General features: G+C 36.4%; 1 protein-coding gene across 2 annotated transcripts in view; it reads left to right on the forward strand.

The window, feature by feature from the left end:
- SGTB (small glutamine rich tetratricopeptide repeat co-chaperone beta) overlaps positions 1–15,441 on the forward strand; it is a 48,262-nt gene that overhangs the window by 12,920 nt on the left and 19,901 nt on the right. For both annotated transcript variants that reach the window (XM_040451992.1, XM_040451990.1), the window contains exons 4-5: positions 2,564–2,633; positions 9,056–9,155. In XM_040451992.1, coding sequence (XP_040307926.1) covers positions 2,564–2,633; positions 9,056–9,155 — 170 coding nt within the window. The remainder of the gene's footprint in view (positions 1–2,563; positions 2,634–9,055; positions 9,156–15,441) is intronic.

The following is a 15,441-nucleotide window of genomic DNA, read 5'->3' on the forward strand; positions in this document are numbered from 1 at the left end:
CCAGCTTGCATTCCCAAAAATATAAGTTCTTAAACCTGGCTTCATTGTGTATCTGTATAGTGTTATTTGTGATGTCACTCCTTTGTTTGCCTTATTTAACAGCAGCAACTTCATTACGTATGTCTTTGTTAGCAGAGTACAGCAGACAGAGTCTAAACCTGCCCAGAGCAGCATACAGATTGTTATAATTAAGGAAATTATTTGCCTCTTTTCAGCAATAAAAAAGAATGAAATCTTGCCATTTGCAAAAACGTAGACAAAGCTAGAGTATAATGTAAGTCGGATAAGTCAGTCAGAGAAAGACAAATCCCATATGATTTCACTCATGTGGAATTTCAAAAACAAGCAAACATGGGAAAATAAAAAAGGGAGACAGAGACAAACTCAGAAACAGACTCTTAATTATAGAGAACAAACCGATGGCTACCAGAGGGGAGGTACGTGGGGAGATGGGGGAAATAGGTAATGGAAATTAGGAGTCCACTTGCTGTGATGGTCACCTGGTGATGGATACAGCTGTTGAATCACTCCATTGTACACCTGAAATTAATATAATATTGTATGTTAACTAATTGGAATTAAAATAAAAACTTAAAAAAATTGAAGTTATTTGTCTCACCAAGTGTCCATGGTTGTTATTTTTGTCATTTTAGTTTTAGGATACTGGTCTTTCTCTTTTGTTTTTTCCCTCAATTAAGTTTATATACTAAATGGATTCATTCCTTTTATATAAGGCAGGTAACACTCATGCCCACATCATGGCCTGCTCAAATGCATTTAATGAATATGAGAATTAGTTTTCAAAGTTATACAACTGTGGCAATTTCATTAAAATAATTCCGAAGAATTTAGAAGACAGAATGGATTAGAGTCCATTTCTCAATATGCCATTCTTCTGACTCAAAAAGTCACTCCCCTCCCTCCTCCCCTTAACTTCCCAGGATTATTAGAAGATGTGAAATAGAAGAAACCCTGAAAGTAGGTACTGCAGGGCAATAATGTGTCCTTGAACTACACTTACATCCTAGGAGACTGTAGCCAGTTGTAAGTAGTGACCTCTAGTTATAAGGATTCCTATTTGTATTCTATACATTTTTATTCCAATATTTTATGTTTAGAAAAACTGATTAGTATAGAAAGATTAAAAAAAATAAGAACAACTCACATACTTTATGATTTTGTACTTGTGAATATTTGTGTGCAATTAGCGAAGTATATTTCCAAAGTTAGAGGTATCAAGTTTATTGAAACTTTGGTCAAGACAGAGATAATGGTGAAGGACGCCTGGGTGGCTCAGTCAATTAAGCATCCAACTCTTGGTTTTGGCTCAGGTCATGATCTCATGGATTCATGGGTTTGAGCCCCACATGGGCTCTGCACTGACAGTGCGGAGCCTGCTTGGGATTCTCTCTCTCCCCCTCTCTCTGCCCTTCCCCACTCATGCTGTCTCTGTCTTTCTCAAAGTAAATAAATGGTGGATATATTCTAAATGTGGGGATCAAGTCATGATCTCGCGGTCTGTGGTACCTATGCGGTCTGTGAGTTCAAGCAAGTTAAAAAAAGATCTTTCAAGGGGTGCATGGGTGGCTCAGTCACTTAAGCCTCTGACCTCAGCTCATGTCATGACTCACCTTTTGTGGGTTTGAACCCCCATTGCGCTCTGTGCTGACAGGTCAGAGCCTGGAACCTGGATTGGATTCTTTGTCTCCCTCTCTCTGTGCTCCTCCCCTGCTTGCACTCTCTCTCTCTCTCAAAAATAAATAAACATTAAAAAAAAATTTTTTTTTTTAAAGATCTTCCAGAAATGGAAAAATACATTGTGTTCCAATTGCTACTCAAGATATTTCTGAATGCCCCTTCGGTTTGAACATTAGTAATGCAAAAGAGGTTTGAGGATGATAGTAGCTACTGAAAACAGGAAATTTACATTGCCTTTTTTAAATGATAAATTAATATATGTCCATTGTTTTTAAAAAATTGGTCAACAAGGAAAGATATAAAGAAGAAACTGAAAATTTTACCTCCAAATATTACTTTTAACCTTTCTCGTTAGACCTTTCCTGTCTTTGTTGTTTTAGCCTGTGTGCACGTATATGTGTGTATGCACATATTTAAATAATAGTGTTACATTATTAATGCTTCTTTTTATAAACTGTGAATTTGACTTAGGATATCTCTTTAGATATTAAACATTATGCTTCAAGATTTTTATTAATATAAATAATCTCTTGAATATATTTTCTTTTCCTATTCTTTGTATACTGATTATATTGTTCATGAAGTAGGGTTTTTTTGATGTAGGAAAAGGAAGTAAAAAATTTGATTCATATTAGCCCATTATCTTCTAGAAAAATTCTACATACTCATTTTTCTAAAAAACATATGTGGAAGGACTTTCCCCCTATGTCTATGTAACCCTATTATTTACAGCCAGATTTCATCCTGTGTAAATATAGGTGATTTACTGTAATACAATTTATTTATTATTATTTATAGTTCTGTGGGATGACTTTTTTATGCAGGTAAATGGAAACTCTGTACATTGATTTTTATTTAATTTCAGAATGATATTTTGCCTCTCTCAAACTCAGTGCCTGAAGACGTGGGAAAAGCTGACCAATTAAAAGATGAAGGTGAGTATTTCATAGAGAAATTACTATTTCGTAAAACTTCATGAAACTCTGGAGAAAGTGACTCTGGCAGTTGGTGAGAATCTGATTTACGCTGCCAAGTCTGAACTGTCATACGTCCACATGATATTTGTGAAACAGAAATGAATGTGATATGGAAGAAACCTGGAATGGCTTGTGAACAATAATGTAGTTATGCCTTGCTTCCAGAGGAGCAGATCTGCTGTGAATAAAACTTGCAAAACAAGTAACTTAAGGGGTGATTACTTCTAACTGCATTTGCTACATGTACTCTGGGGTTCCAAATTCTTCTTTATGCTTGCAGAGAGGAAAGGAGAAATTTGGGATTTCAAATTTTTTTTTTTATGCTTGCATAGAGGAAAATAATTTTCAGTATTATTTTAACTTTTGTATATGTTTAGTGTTTTTGTGTTCTTTGATACTTGTTAATACATGTATGTGGCGCTTGACTTAAGTATTTATTACCACATTTGACTACTACATAATTACATTTTTCAATACTGGCTCTTGAGGCATTTTTAGTTATAATAAATCAGTGTTGAAGATCTGCATTTAATTTTTTTGTCATGTCATTTATGTTAAGCTATAGAGGAGAGTTAGGTCAGGCACACAAGATTTGTACTAAGAAGCTCTCGGAAAGAGTCTTGTATTGGCAATGAATGAGAGCCAAAAAATTCCCTGTCCTGTAGGCAGACATTTATCAGGGAATATGCCACATTCAGAAGCTATACATAATTGGTTCAGAAACCATTTCCTGGACTTTAAACTGAAGAAGGCAGTTAAAAACAAAACAAAACAAACACAATCACTTGATTTCTTAAAAGGTAGATATGAAAGAGAGTATACTCTTCCTATTCCTTGGGTCTTATCCTCTCTATCAAATTTTTATTTTAAACATACATGTATATCACTGTTGTTTTTTTTTTTATTTTTTATTTTTATTTTGTTATTATTATTTTTAAAGATATTATTCTTTTGGTGGCTATTTCTTTTTTTTTTTTTTTAATTTTTTTTTCAACGTTTATTTATTTTTGGGACAGAGAGAGACAGAGCATGAACGGGGGAGGGGCAGAGAGAGAGAGGGAGACACAGAATCGGAAACAGGCTCCAGGCTCTGAGCCATCAGCCCAGAGCCTGACGCGGGGCTCGAACTCCCGGACCGCGAGATCGTGACCTGGCTGAAGTCAGACGCCCAACCGACTGCACCACCCAGGCGCCCCTCTTGTTTTTTTTAATATGCCACTGCTTTTAATGGCCGCACAGTGCTCCATAGTACTTTAGACCATGATTTACTTACCTAGCCAGATAATTTTGTAATCTTAGATAAACATTGTCTTTTTTTAAATTTTGTTTTTTAATGTTTATTTATTTTTGAAAGAGAGAGAGAGAGACAGAGCATGAGCAGCAGAGGGACAGAGAGAGAGGGAGACCCAGAATCCAAAGCAGGCTCCGAGCTGTCAACACCGAGCCAGACGCAGGGCTCGAACTCACGAGCTTTGAGATCATGACCTAAACCAAAGTCAGCCACCCAGCTGACTGAGCCACCCAGGCGCCCCATTGATGACATTGTCTTAATATCTTTGTCTATATTTTTACTATTATGTGATTATCTTCATGGGATTACATTATAAAGTTCTGTATATCCAACAAATAGACTGATTTCAATTTTTAATTTCTTACTTTAAGAATTAATACTACTATAGTGGCTTTAAATTTTAGAATAGTATGACTTTCATAAATTACATGCAAAATTAAGTAAAAACTAGATCCTTGTTGTCATTTGAATTAAGAGTACTCCCCAAAGAATTTGGATTTAAACTATCTGGATAGAAATGCATTTTTCATATATTTAGTTTCTAGTTGAAACAATTTAACCTGATGTTTTTTCCCCCCACTCTGAGTTTTGTAGTTGTGTGAAATCCTTAGTGATGCTGTGTATTTTCCATTAACGCTTGCTTTTTAAGCTCCCTTGGTTTAGCTCTAGTAATGATATTGAATAAATGGCAAATTGAAATTTTATTTTTGGCCCTCATGTTTACTCCCTCTGCATGCAGAACATGGGGAGATTGCATTCCCTGCAGAGTTTGCTTTGATATAATGAATGTTGGTAAGATGAGGATTAAGAGAATATGCAGGCTGAGTCTCATTTAATGCTCCAGCATGGGTAACTGAATTACTTACTACTTTCCCCTTTAACCACAAAAGGTTTTATTCTTTTTATTTCTTTTTTTAATATTAGAGAGAGAGAGAAAGAGAGAGCATGCACATGCGCAACAGGTGGGAATGGGGAAGAGAGAGAGAGAGAGAGAGAGAGAGAGAGAGAGAGAGAGAGAATCTCAACTAGGCTCCAGGCTCAGCGCAGAGCCTGAAGCCGGGCTCGACCCCACAACCCTGGGATCATGACCTGAGCCAGAATCAAGAGTTGGACACTCAATCGACTGAGCCACCTGGGCACCCCTCAAAGCTTTTATTCTTTCATTTTACTAAAACCTATCACATCTGAGACATGTTACACACAAAGTTAAAGCAATTGTTATTTTATACAGGTTTTTATTCATGTGAGCACTAATGGCCACTGCAGTTTGTCAAGCATAAGGTTTTTCCAGGCTGCCTGTGACACTTGTCTGTGTTAATCAAGTCTTCTAGCCAGGTAGTACCTTCCTAGAGGTGTCTTTCAAATATTTTTGTGTGCTTCATTTGTAAAGAGTTGCAGTAAGTTGAGACAAAACCAAGATGGTTTCTTTTCTGTGATTCCCTGACACATCAGAAAAATATGTACATATCTTGTAGGTTGTCTTTTCTTTTTAATATTTATTTTTGAGAGAGAGAGAGAGAGAAAGAGAGAGCAAGTAGGGGAGGGGCAGAAAGAGAGGGAGACACAGAATCCGAAGCAGACTCCAGGCTCTGAGCTGTCAGCACAGAGCCTGATGTGGGTCTCCATCCCATGAACTATGAGATCATGACCTGAACTGAAGTCAGATGCTTAACTGACTGAGCCACCCAGGTGCCTCTTATAGGATGTCTTGATAATTAAAGGAGACAGTTTTACAGGAGAGTACCCCATAAGTATAAAGTGCTATACAATGTTGGGTTATATTTATCTTTACAAATTTCTTCATTTGTGTCCCAAATATTTGCATATTGGATATTTTGTGACTTAAGGGTTATCGTAAATATATGTAAATATATATATACATCTAGTGTACATATGCATAGTGTATATACAATGTAGTATGTAGACTTTTGATATGGTGGTTTATAAGAAAATACATACAATAGATTTTAATAATAATAATAATTATTATTATTATAATACCACTCAACTATCAAACGATCTGTCACAGCTGCTCACTCAGGAAAGGAACAGGTGAGCTCTTGCACTGCAGGGCCAGCCGCTCTGTCCCCTGGAATCTCAAGGGGGCTGCACAGTCAGAAGCACAGCTCCTGGCTGGGTTTGCCAACACTGTTGCTGAACAAACTCAGATAAAGTCCTAAACTTCTTGCAAGAGTAACCAGTAACTCAAGAGAGGAGGGTTTGGAAAAGAGAAAGGAGAAATTCACTTTGGGTGCCAGCAGCCAGGGGAGGAGGCAGGCTCCATCTTTACACATGCCCACCTCTCCTCCCACAAGATGGACACCTAGAGTTTTACTGGCAGAGGTTCAGGGGGTACGTGCTAGAGAGCCTGGAGGCAGTGCATGATCACAGCTGGGGATCAGTATGTTTTCAGCACGTATAAAGGGTAGGGAAAGGGATCTGAGGGGCATGGTATTCTAGGCATTACCTTGCTATCAGGGCTTTTCTAGTCTAGCAGTTGGAATGTTCTGGTCATTGCACAACACCTTCATCATTGCCTCAAGAAAGTGTGATAAGAAATAAGAACAATGGATTTTAGTTAGAGCATGAGTTAAGTAGTCTTTTCATTTTCTGGTTTTAACTCTTAGGGTCTATAGTTGAGCAAGAGGGCTCCCTAAGAACCCCGAGACAAAAAGGCCCATAGCAACAGGAAAATCCACATAACCCAGAAAATTTAAATCTTTTACATGGATTAAGCAAATGTATTTCAGTACTTAGGCTCATGTAGTTAATTTCTTGCTCTATCATAAAAACTATGTAATCCTCTTAGCTTCCTTAGAGGCTTTATATTCATTACATTTTGGGGGTGCGGGTCTAAATTAGTTTTTTATTTATTGTAAAAACAACTTTATTGTAAATAAAATTTACTCCTTTAAAGTGTATAAATTCAGGGGCGCCTGGATGGCTGGCTCAGTTGGTTAAGCATCTGACTTCAGGTCATGATCTCATGGCTGATAAGTTCTATCCCTGCATCAGGCTCTGTGCTGATGGCTCAGAGCCATCTGAAACAGAGCCTGCTTCAGATTCTGTGTCTCTCTGTCTCTCTGCCCCTCCCCTACTCAGACTCTGTCTCTGTCTCTCTCTCTCTCAAAAATAAACATTAGAAACAAAAATTTTAAGTGTATAAATTCACTGGTTTTGAAGAATATTCAGAGTTGTGCAGCCATTACCACAGTTATGGAACATTTTTTATCACCTCAAAAGAAACTGTGTACTAATTAGGTTACTCTTTATATTCATTTCTGATTCTTTTTTTTTTTTTAAACCAGGATGAAGGTCTGTTTTTTTTTTTTTTTCGTGTTTATTTACTTTTTCTGAGAGAGAGAGAATGAGCAGGGGAAGGGCAGAAAGAGGGAGAGAGAGAATCCCAAGCAGGCTCCCCACTGTCAGTGCAGAGCTCTACCTGGGAGTTCGAACCCAGAACTGAGATCATGACCAGAGCTGAGATCAAGAGTCTGACACTTAACCAACTGAGCCACCCAGTCACCCTTCATTTTTGATTCTTAATTTGCAGTAACTTTTGCATCCTTTTATATGCTTTTGTCTATCTGCCTTTCCTTTAATCTTGCTGTTCTTGTTCCCTGCAAAGTTATACTCTCCTACTCCTGTTAAGTAGCTAATGATGTATTAAAAGACAAAACTAATAGGAGAGCTTCTGGTTTAGAGAAAGTTGGGAGGAGTAACAGAGGCTTTTGTGATGTAAATTCTTCCTCTTAATCCCAGTGTTTTAAAATTTCAGTTTTGAACCGTGGTTCTTATCAGTGAGCAGGACACATTTTTCCCTTTAATGGAATACAAAAGATAGCCAACAGGAAATTCCTTATTTTGCTGGCTAGTTCTTAACCTAGCTAAATTATTACCAGATGTATCTGTAGATGACTTCCTGAAAATTAGCACCCTGTGGGCTAGCCATGGTATCTGAAATTCTTTCTAGAAATTAATGTCCAACAGTCCCCTTTAAGAAATCTGTCTCTGGAATGGATAGCACAAAAAAATATGATCTTCCGATAGCATATTAACATGATTAATTTTACTGGCTTACCCACATAGCAGAATTCTGAGATTTTGGCTATTCAGTAGGGTTTTTTTTTTTTTTAAACATTTTTTTAAATTTTATTTTTGAGACAGAGAGAGACAGAGCATGAACGGGGGAGGGGCAGAGAGAGAGGGAGACACGGAATCCGAAGCAGGCTCCAGGCTCTGAGCCATCAGCCCAGAGCCCAACACAGGGCTTGAACTCACAGACCGCAAGATCGTGACCTGAGTTGAAGTCGGATGCTTAACCGACTGAGCCACCCAGGTGCCCCTTCAGTAGGGTTTTTTGTATTGTTTTGTTTTTTGTTTATTTATTTTAAGAGAGTGGGGGGAGGGGGAGAGAAAGAGGGAGAGAGAGAATTTATTTCACTGCACACTGTCAGCCTGGAGCATGATATGGGCCTCAATCCCATGATCCCTGGGATCATGACCTTAGCCTAAATCGAGTGTCACATGCTTAACTGACACATAGCAGGTGTATGTTTTGACAAGGGAAGGAGTGGATAATGAGATGATGATGGGGAAAGGGACTGCATCTGGAATGGGGGAGCAGCTCTAAAAGGAAGGCAGGAGATGAATATAAGGAAGGTGAGAAGAGATTAAATTTTGCCATGGGATACTCATAATTGTTGCATTTACTCACTTATGAAGCCTGGATTTAATAAGGTATACAAGCTTTACTTGCTTTAAGACTTCACGTTGTTAAAAATCACTTGAACACACTGATGGCTAAGGAGTGTCAACTGTATAGTAAAATATAAAATTTAGCTCTACTGCTGATGAAAAATCCTGTTGGCGGGGTGCCTGGCTCACTCAATTTGTGGAGCATGCGACTCTTGATCTCGAGGTGGTGAATTCAAGCCCCATATTGGGGGTAGAGTTTACTTAAAAAATTAAAAAAAAGAAAAATCACATTGCTGACCTTCATTTTGTTGTAGTTTCTATGATTAAAATGTATCTTTCAGGCTTTTTTCTGTGTGTATGTTATACTTATTGTACATATTGATTATTTTAGGCAATAACCACATGAAAGAAGAAAATTATGCTGCTGCCGTGGATTGTTACACACAGGCCATAGAACTGGATCCAAATAATGCAGTTTATTATTGCAACAGGTAAACTGGCACTGTTGTGGCAGGTTTATAGTTCTTCAATTGTAATTTGTATTAATAGCACTGAAAATTTATTTTGAAATAAATTTATTTTGTAAGATTTATTTTGAAAAATTTGAAAGTTCAGGAAGGTAGAAAGAAGGAAAAGTAACCCATAAAATTAACACTCAGAGGTAGTCACTCTTATTAACTAACCTTTGGCATATTTTGTTTGATGTGTCATCGGTTTTAGATTCGTTGTTATTCAGTAGGCATATCATAAACATGTCCTTATTTTGTTGAAACTCTTCATAAACATTCTTTAAATGGATACACATTAGTCTGTTATTACCTCTTAATCTTTTTTATATTTCCAGCACCTATCATTGTGGCTGGCAAACAAGCACTAGTTATTTTTTAATAAACGTATAAATGTACCTTAACTTATTTTATTGTTTTTTTAAATGTACTTTATATAAAGGTACTGGCAGATTGTTCCTTTTTTTTTCAATATGATGAAGTTGGAATGAACATCTTTGTTTCTCAAATTATTTTCTGAAATTCAGATTTTCTGGACTTTGGGTTTATCCTTGGAACTGCATTCAATTGATTTAACTGTGTAAACATTGAAAATTTGTCGATGCTGATTACAAAATTGTTCGAACTTCTTTGAAAAATTTTGAAAATTTATTTCCTTCCTTGGAAGTGTATGAGTGCATCTGTTTTTACCACATCCTTATCAGCACTACGTACTTGAGTTTTCATTATTTATTATTAATTTAATATTAATTTTATTTTAATAGTAATTGTTCTAATTTATATTTAACTACTGGTAAGGTTGGACATTTTTCACATGTTGGCCATTTGTGTTTGTTTGTTTTCTTACAATTATCTCTTTGTACCTGTGCCCGGTCTTAGCTTGTTTGACCTCATACTTCTTTCTTTCCCTGTTCTGCCCTTTTTAAACAAAGGGTCCAACCCTTATAGACTACATTTCCCAGGGCCCTTTGTCACCTGAGTTTTGTCTGGGTTCAGTCACAGGAGGTGCTGGCAGGAGATTGGAGGGCAGAGGAGGGGAGAAGGCGGGGTGTTTCTTCCCCTCTTTTTACATCAGGGTATTTATCCAGCAGGGGCTGCTTCTCATCCTTGTCTCCAGCTCCCACCCAAGACACCTGCTATGGTCACAGCTTTTGCCAGGCGATGTTGGCTTTTGGACTCTGCACTCTGTCCTCTATCTTAGGGATGGTAATGGCTCCTGCTGTTCCTCATCTCTGGATTGCTACACAACAAGATGCCCCTGCCTGGCATCTTAGCTCTTGCATCAACTGTGTAATGAATTCCCTGAACTAATCTATCTTAAATATTAAAGTTCCAGTAGTACTTTTTGCAGTGATGGAAATGTTCTGTATCTGCTTTGTTCATTACAGTCGCCACTAGCCAGAGTGGCTTTTGACCACTTGACATGTCTAGTGCAAATGAGAAAGTAAATTTTTATTGTTTAATTGATTGAAAATCAATTTAAATTAATTTAAATTTCAGTAGCCACATGTAGCTTATGTCTACTCTCCTGTACAGCATAGCTGTATATTAAATATATAATCCATTTGTCCTAATTGCATAGCTTACTGTTTGCCTTTTAATGTTTTTCATATGTAAAGGTTTTAAATATTTGTGTAGACAAGTTTGTCTTTCCTTGTTTTTTTTTGTTTTTTTTTTTTCCTTTCTTTGGAATTTTATTCCAGTGTTTTTAAGTCTTATTTATTTATTTATTTATTTATTTATTTATTTATTTATTTATTTTTGAGACAGAGAGAGACAGAGCATGAACGGGGGAGAGTCAGAGAGAGAGGGAGACACAGAATCTGAAACAGGCTCCAGGCTCTGAGCTGTCAGCACAGAGCCCGGTGCGGGGCTCGAACTCACAGACCACAAGAGCATGACCTGAGCCGAAGTCGGACACTTAACCGACTGAGCCACCCAGGCGCCCCAGTCTTATTTATTTATTTAAACTCAAGTTAGTTAACATACAGTGTAGTATTGGTTTCAGGAGTAGAACCCAGTGATTCATCACTTACATACAATACCCAGTGCTCAACCCAAGAAGTGCCCTCCTTAATGTCCATCACCCATTTAGCTCATCCTCCCATCCACCACCCCAACAAGCAACCCTGTTTGAGAGTGTCCAGTGTTTTTAGTCTTAAAGCCTTTCCTATTTGCAGACCTGACAAATAACTTCTCTTTCCTTCACATTTAAATTTTGTCATTGCAAGTCTGCTTTGGTGAATGGTATCTATTTTAACCAATTTGAAACCTTTTAGGGCTGAAATCTATAAAAATTACCTTTTGTTACATAGTAAATTCTTAGATTTGGAAGAGATCTTTAATTTGGTCTAATCTTTCATTGAGTTATCCTTGTGCTATTTAGGGTATTCATACCCTTCTGAGATGACCCCTTCTCCCCTGCATTTTCTTTTATTAAGAAAAAACATTTTTTTTTTAATGTTTATTTATTTTTGAGAGACAGAGAGAGAGAGAGAGAGCATACAAGTGAGTGGGGGAGGGGCAGAGAGAGAGGGAGACACAGAGTCTGAAGCAGGCTGCAGGCTATGAGCTGTTAACACAGAGCCCTATGCGGGGCTGGAGCCCACAAACTGCGAGATCATGACCTGACCTTAACTGACTGAGCCACCCAGGCGCCCCTCCTCTGCATTTTCTTTCGTGGTTCTGTCTGTTGGAATAGTCTTCCTTATGTTGACACTGAACTTGTTTTCCTGAAGCCCTTGTAGCTAATCTCAGTTGGCAGTTTTAATTTTTATTCTTAAGGGCAGTTACAGAATAATTATGATCCTTCTTTTTCATAATAGTACCTTACATTTTGAAGATTGCTACCATGTTCATTTGAGTTCTTTTCTCCACATTGTATATTTGCAATTTTTTCAATCACACCTTAGATAATATAGCTTAAAGTTCTGCACTTTTGCTCTAAACTTGTTCCAGTTTACCTGTATCTGTTACTCTGTAGTTCCCAGAAATTCATACAGCATTTCCGGAATTGGTCTGACCACAGTAGTCTTCTAGGGCTCTCATTTAACCTACTTCTAGATAGCATAATTATATATGTTAGCGTTTTACAGCATTATTTATTGAATTAATATTTTGTTTCTGGTTTATTGAAGTGTCTTTTTTTTCACACATTCTCTTTATTCTGTCATTCAGTCATATTTTCATTTGACAGGTTCTTGCCAAACACTTGCTGTGTACCAGTGCTGTCACTGGAGGTTTAGTTGTGTCTCTTCCAAAATTCAGGATCTTCTATTTTATCCCTGTAGAATTTTATCTTGTTAAAGTCTCTCATGTGTATGACCCTTAATCTTTTCGGGTAATTTGTAAAGTAATGTGTTTACTTTTTGCTCCAAGTTTCATGTCATTCACAAACTTAAGAACGCCACATGTTATATTCTGTCAGTTATGAAGTCAACTAGGGGAACAATCATAGGGAAGTGGTTAAGAGCAGGGGTTCTGACCCAGCCTCTTTGGATTCTAATTTCTGGCTCTGGCCCTTACTAGGTGTGTGACCTTGAGCAGATTACCTAACACAGGTATACTTTAGTTTCCCCATTAGTAAAATTTGGCTAATAGTATTTACCTCATAGGATTGTTGTAGAGATCAAATAGTTAATACACATGAAGTGCTAGGAAGCTTTCTAGTAAAGAGTGTTGTGCACAACAGTGTTATTATTGCATAATAATACTGTCTACTCATAATATAAATATTAGTTATATATTATATTAAATATATACTATATAATTAATTCTATATTATAATGTTATTATTCAATATTATTATTTATGCACACTGGGTTTTTTTGTTTTGATCAGAATATGAAGAGAGATCCAAATTTATTGGGAGTCCAAATACGTTGTCAATTGTCTTTCTCTGATTTAATAGAGTCTGGTAGTAAGCCTGTTAAAATGAAAAGGAAATGATGTTAGTCTGATAGGTGTTGTTTTGAATAATCTAGTGTCATTTATTTTCTTTTTGGGGGGTTTCTTACATTTTTATGAAATACTTGGAAGTTGAAAGAAGTTTGCAGTAAGTACGCTTATATCCATCCATATCAAGATATTGCCTTTAATATTTCAGTATATTTGCTCAATTACATTTTTATTCAGCTATTTGTGCTCCCTCTGTTTATTAGTTCATGTTACTTTTGATGAATTTCAAGGTAAATTGCAGCCATTAGTACATTTTCCTCCTAACTACTTTATCATGCAATATCATTAATAGAATGATAGAACTAAGAGACAAATACATATACTTGCACAACACAAAACCCCCTATCAAGATACCGAAAATTCTTTATGCTCCTTCAGAGTCAGTTGCCTAAAACATCAGAGGCAACCATTGTTTTCTTTTTCCCACTAGAGGTAAGATTTGTTTCTTTTAGAATTCCACATAAAAGGAATCATACCACATGTACTTTTTTGAGTGAGACTGTTTTTATTCAAGTTAATGGTTTCAAGCTTTACCATGTTCTTGCTTCTCTTAGTGGTTCTTTTTTTTTTTTTAATGTTTATTTATTTTTGAGAGAGAGAAAAAGAGAGAAAGAACATGTACAAGTTGGGGAGGGGCAGAGAGAGAGGGGCTGACAGAGCATCTGAAGCGAGTCTGATGTGGGGCTTGAACTCATGAACTGTGAGATTATGTCCTGAGCTGAAGTCAGACATTCAACCGACTGAGCCACCCAGGTGCCCCTCAATGGTTCTTATTTTTAATTACTCAGTAGTACTCTATTGTTTGAGTGAACCACAATTTGCTAAGCTGTTTTCCTGTTTATGGTCACCTGGGCTGCTTTTAGCTTTTTGTTTTGCACAAAATTTATAGCTGTTGGATCCATAACAAATTTAGTTGTACATACTAGAAATCCAACTATATTATCTTTACCAAAAAAATCCCTTTATTAATATGTTTTAATAATCTAGCCCCAAAAAATAAAAAATCTGAATAATTGTAGAAAATGAATTCCTCAAGCTATGGTTTTATGTTTTTTATTCCTGTCATCAGGTAAATATATGTTTTAGCATATTAAATATTTGAAACAAAAGTATTTAATGAAGTGTCACTAAATGTTATGACCAGCTATAGATGTTATCAGAAAATTGCTTGTTTATAGAACACAGTAAGCCATACACTTTTGACTATGAATATAGTAAATTGGATCCTAAATAAATCATTTATTTCAAATGAGATTGCGTTCATTAATAATCTTATGTTTGCTAGTACTGGATTTGAAGAGATTATTGATAATACCTGTGCTTGCTTTTCATTTAATTATGGTTAAATTGAAATCAATAATCAAGCTTATCTTTTTCATTTAAATGGTATCTGTTTTCCTGAGGAGTTCAGTAATAGAGCATGGAATTTAATATTAAATAACTAGAAAACTTTATTTGTACATTTAATACAAATATTGAGAAAAGGTTTAAAAATTTTTTAGACCATAGTGGTTTTTTTTTTTTTTAACTTTTTTTAATGTTTGTTTATTTTTGAGAGAGAGAGACAGAGACAAAGCACAAGTGGGACCGGGCAGAGAGGGAGAGAGAGGGAGACACAGAATCTGATGCAGGCTCCAGTCTCTAAGCTATCAACACAGCCTGACACGGGGCTTGAACTCATGAACTGTGAGATCATGACCTAAGCTGAAGTCAGACGCCTAACCTCCTGAGCCACCGAGGCACCTCTAGAAGTGATTTTTTTTATTTGTTAAAAAACAATCAGTTGGCATATTTCTTAATCTTGAGTCTTGCTTTTCTAATATCTATCTTAAAGGTTAATGATGCTTTAGGCTCAGGCTGGGTACCAGGAAAACCTGAGTCTTCCCTTGAATACCTATTATTTATTTTTGCCTTTTTTGTATACTCCTAGAATTGACTGTGATATGTAACGTATCAGTTTATCATACGTTTTATCTTATAGTTATATACATACTTTTTTCTTCAGGTGAAGGGCAGAGATTGGATCTTTTTTTTTTTTTTTTTTTTTGTATCCCCAGTAGTACCTAGCATTGTGCCTCAACGGAGTTCAGCCAATTTTTTTTTTTGGTTGCATGGAGGACTATACATAGAGGACTGTACACTTGTATACAGAAAACAACAAATGATTGAGTATGGGTCTAAAACATTTCCAAGTACTCTATAATATGAAATGATATTTTACATTAAACAAGCCAGTTTTCTGGGTCTTCTGTCCCTAAACAGTATTCTTTATTTCTTTTGTACAACCTCATTGCTGATTTGACCCATATTTGTC

Source organism: Herpailurus yagouaroundi, unplaced genomic scaffold (genome assembly GCF_014898765.1).
Source record: "Herpailurus yagouaroundi ecotype Mexico unplaced genomic scaffold, PumYag 29, whole genome shotgun sequence".
In the NCBI taxonomy this organism is placed as follows: domain Eukaryota; kingdom Metazoa; phylum Chordata; class Mammalia; order Carnivora; family Felidae; genus Herpailurus; species Herpailurus yagouaroundi.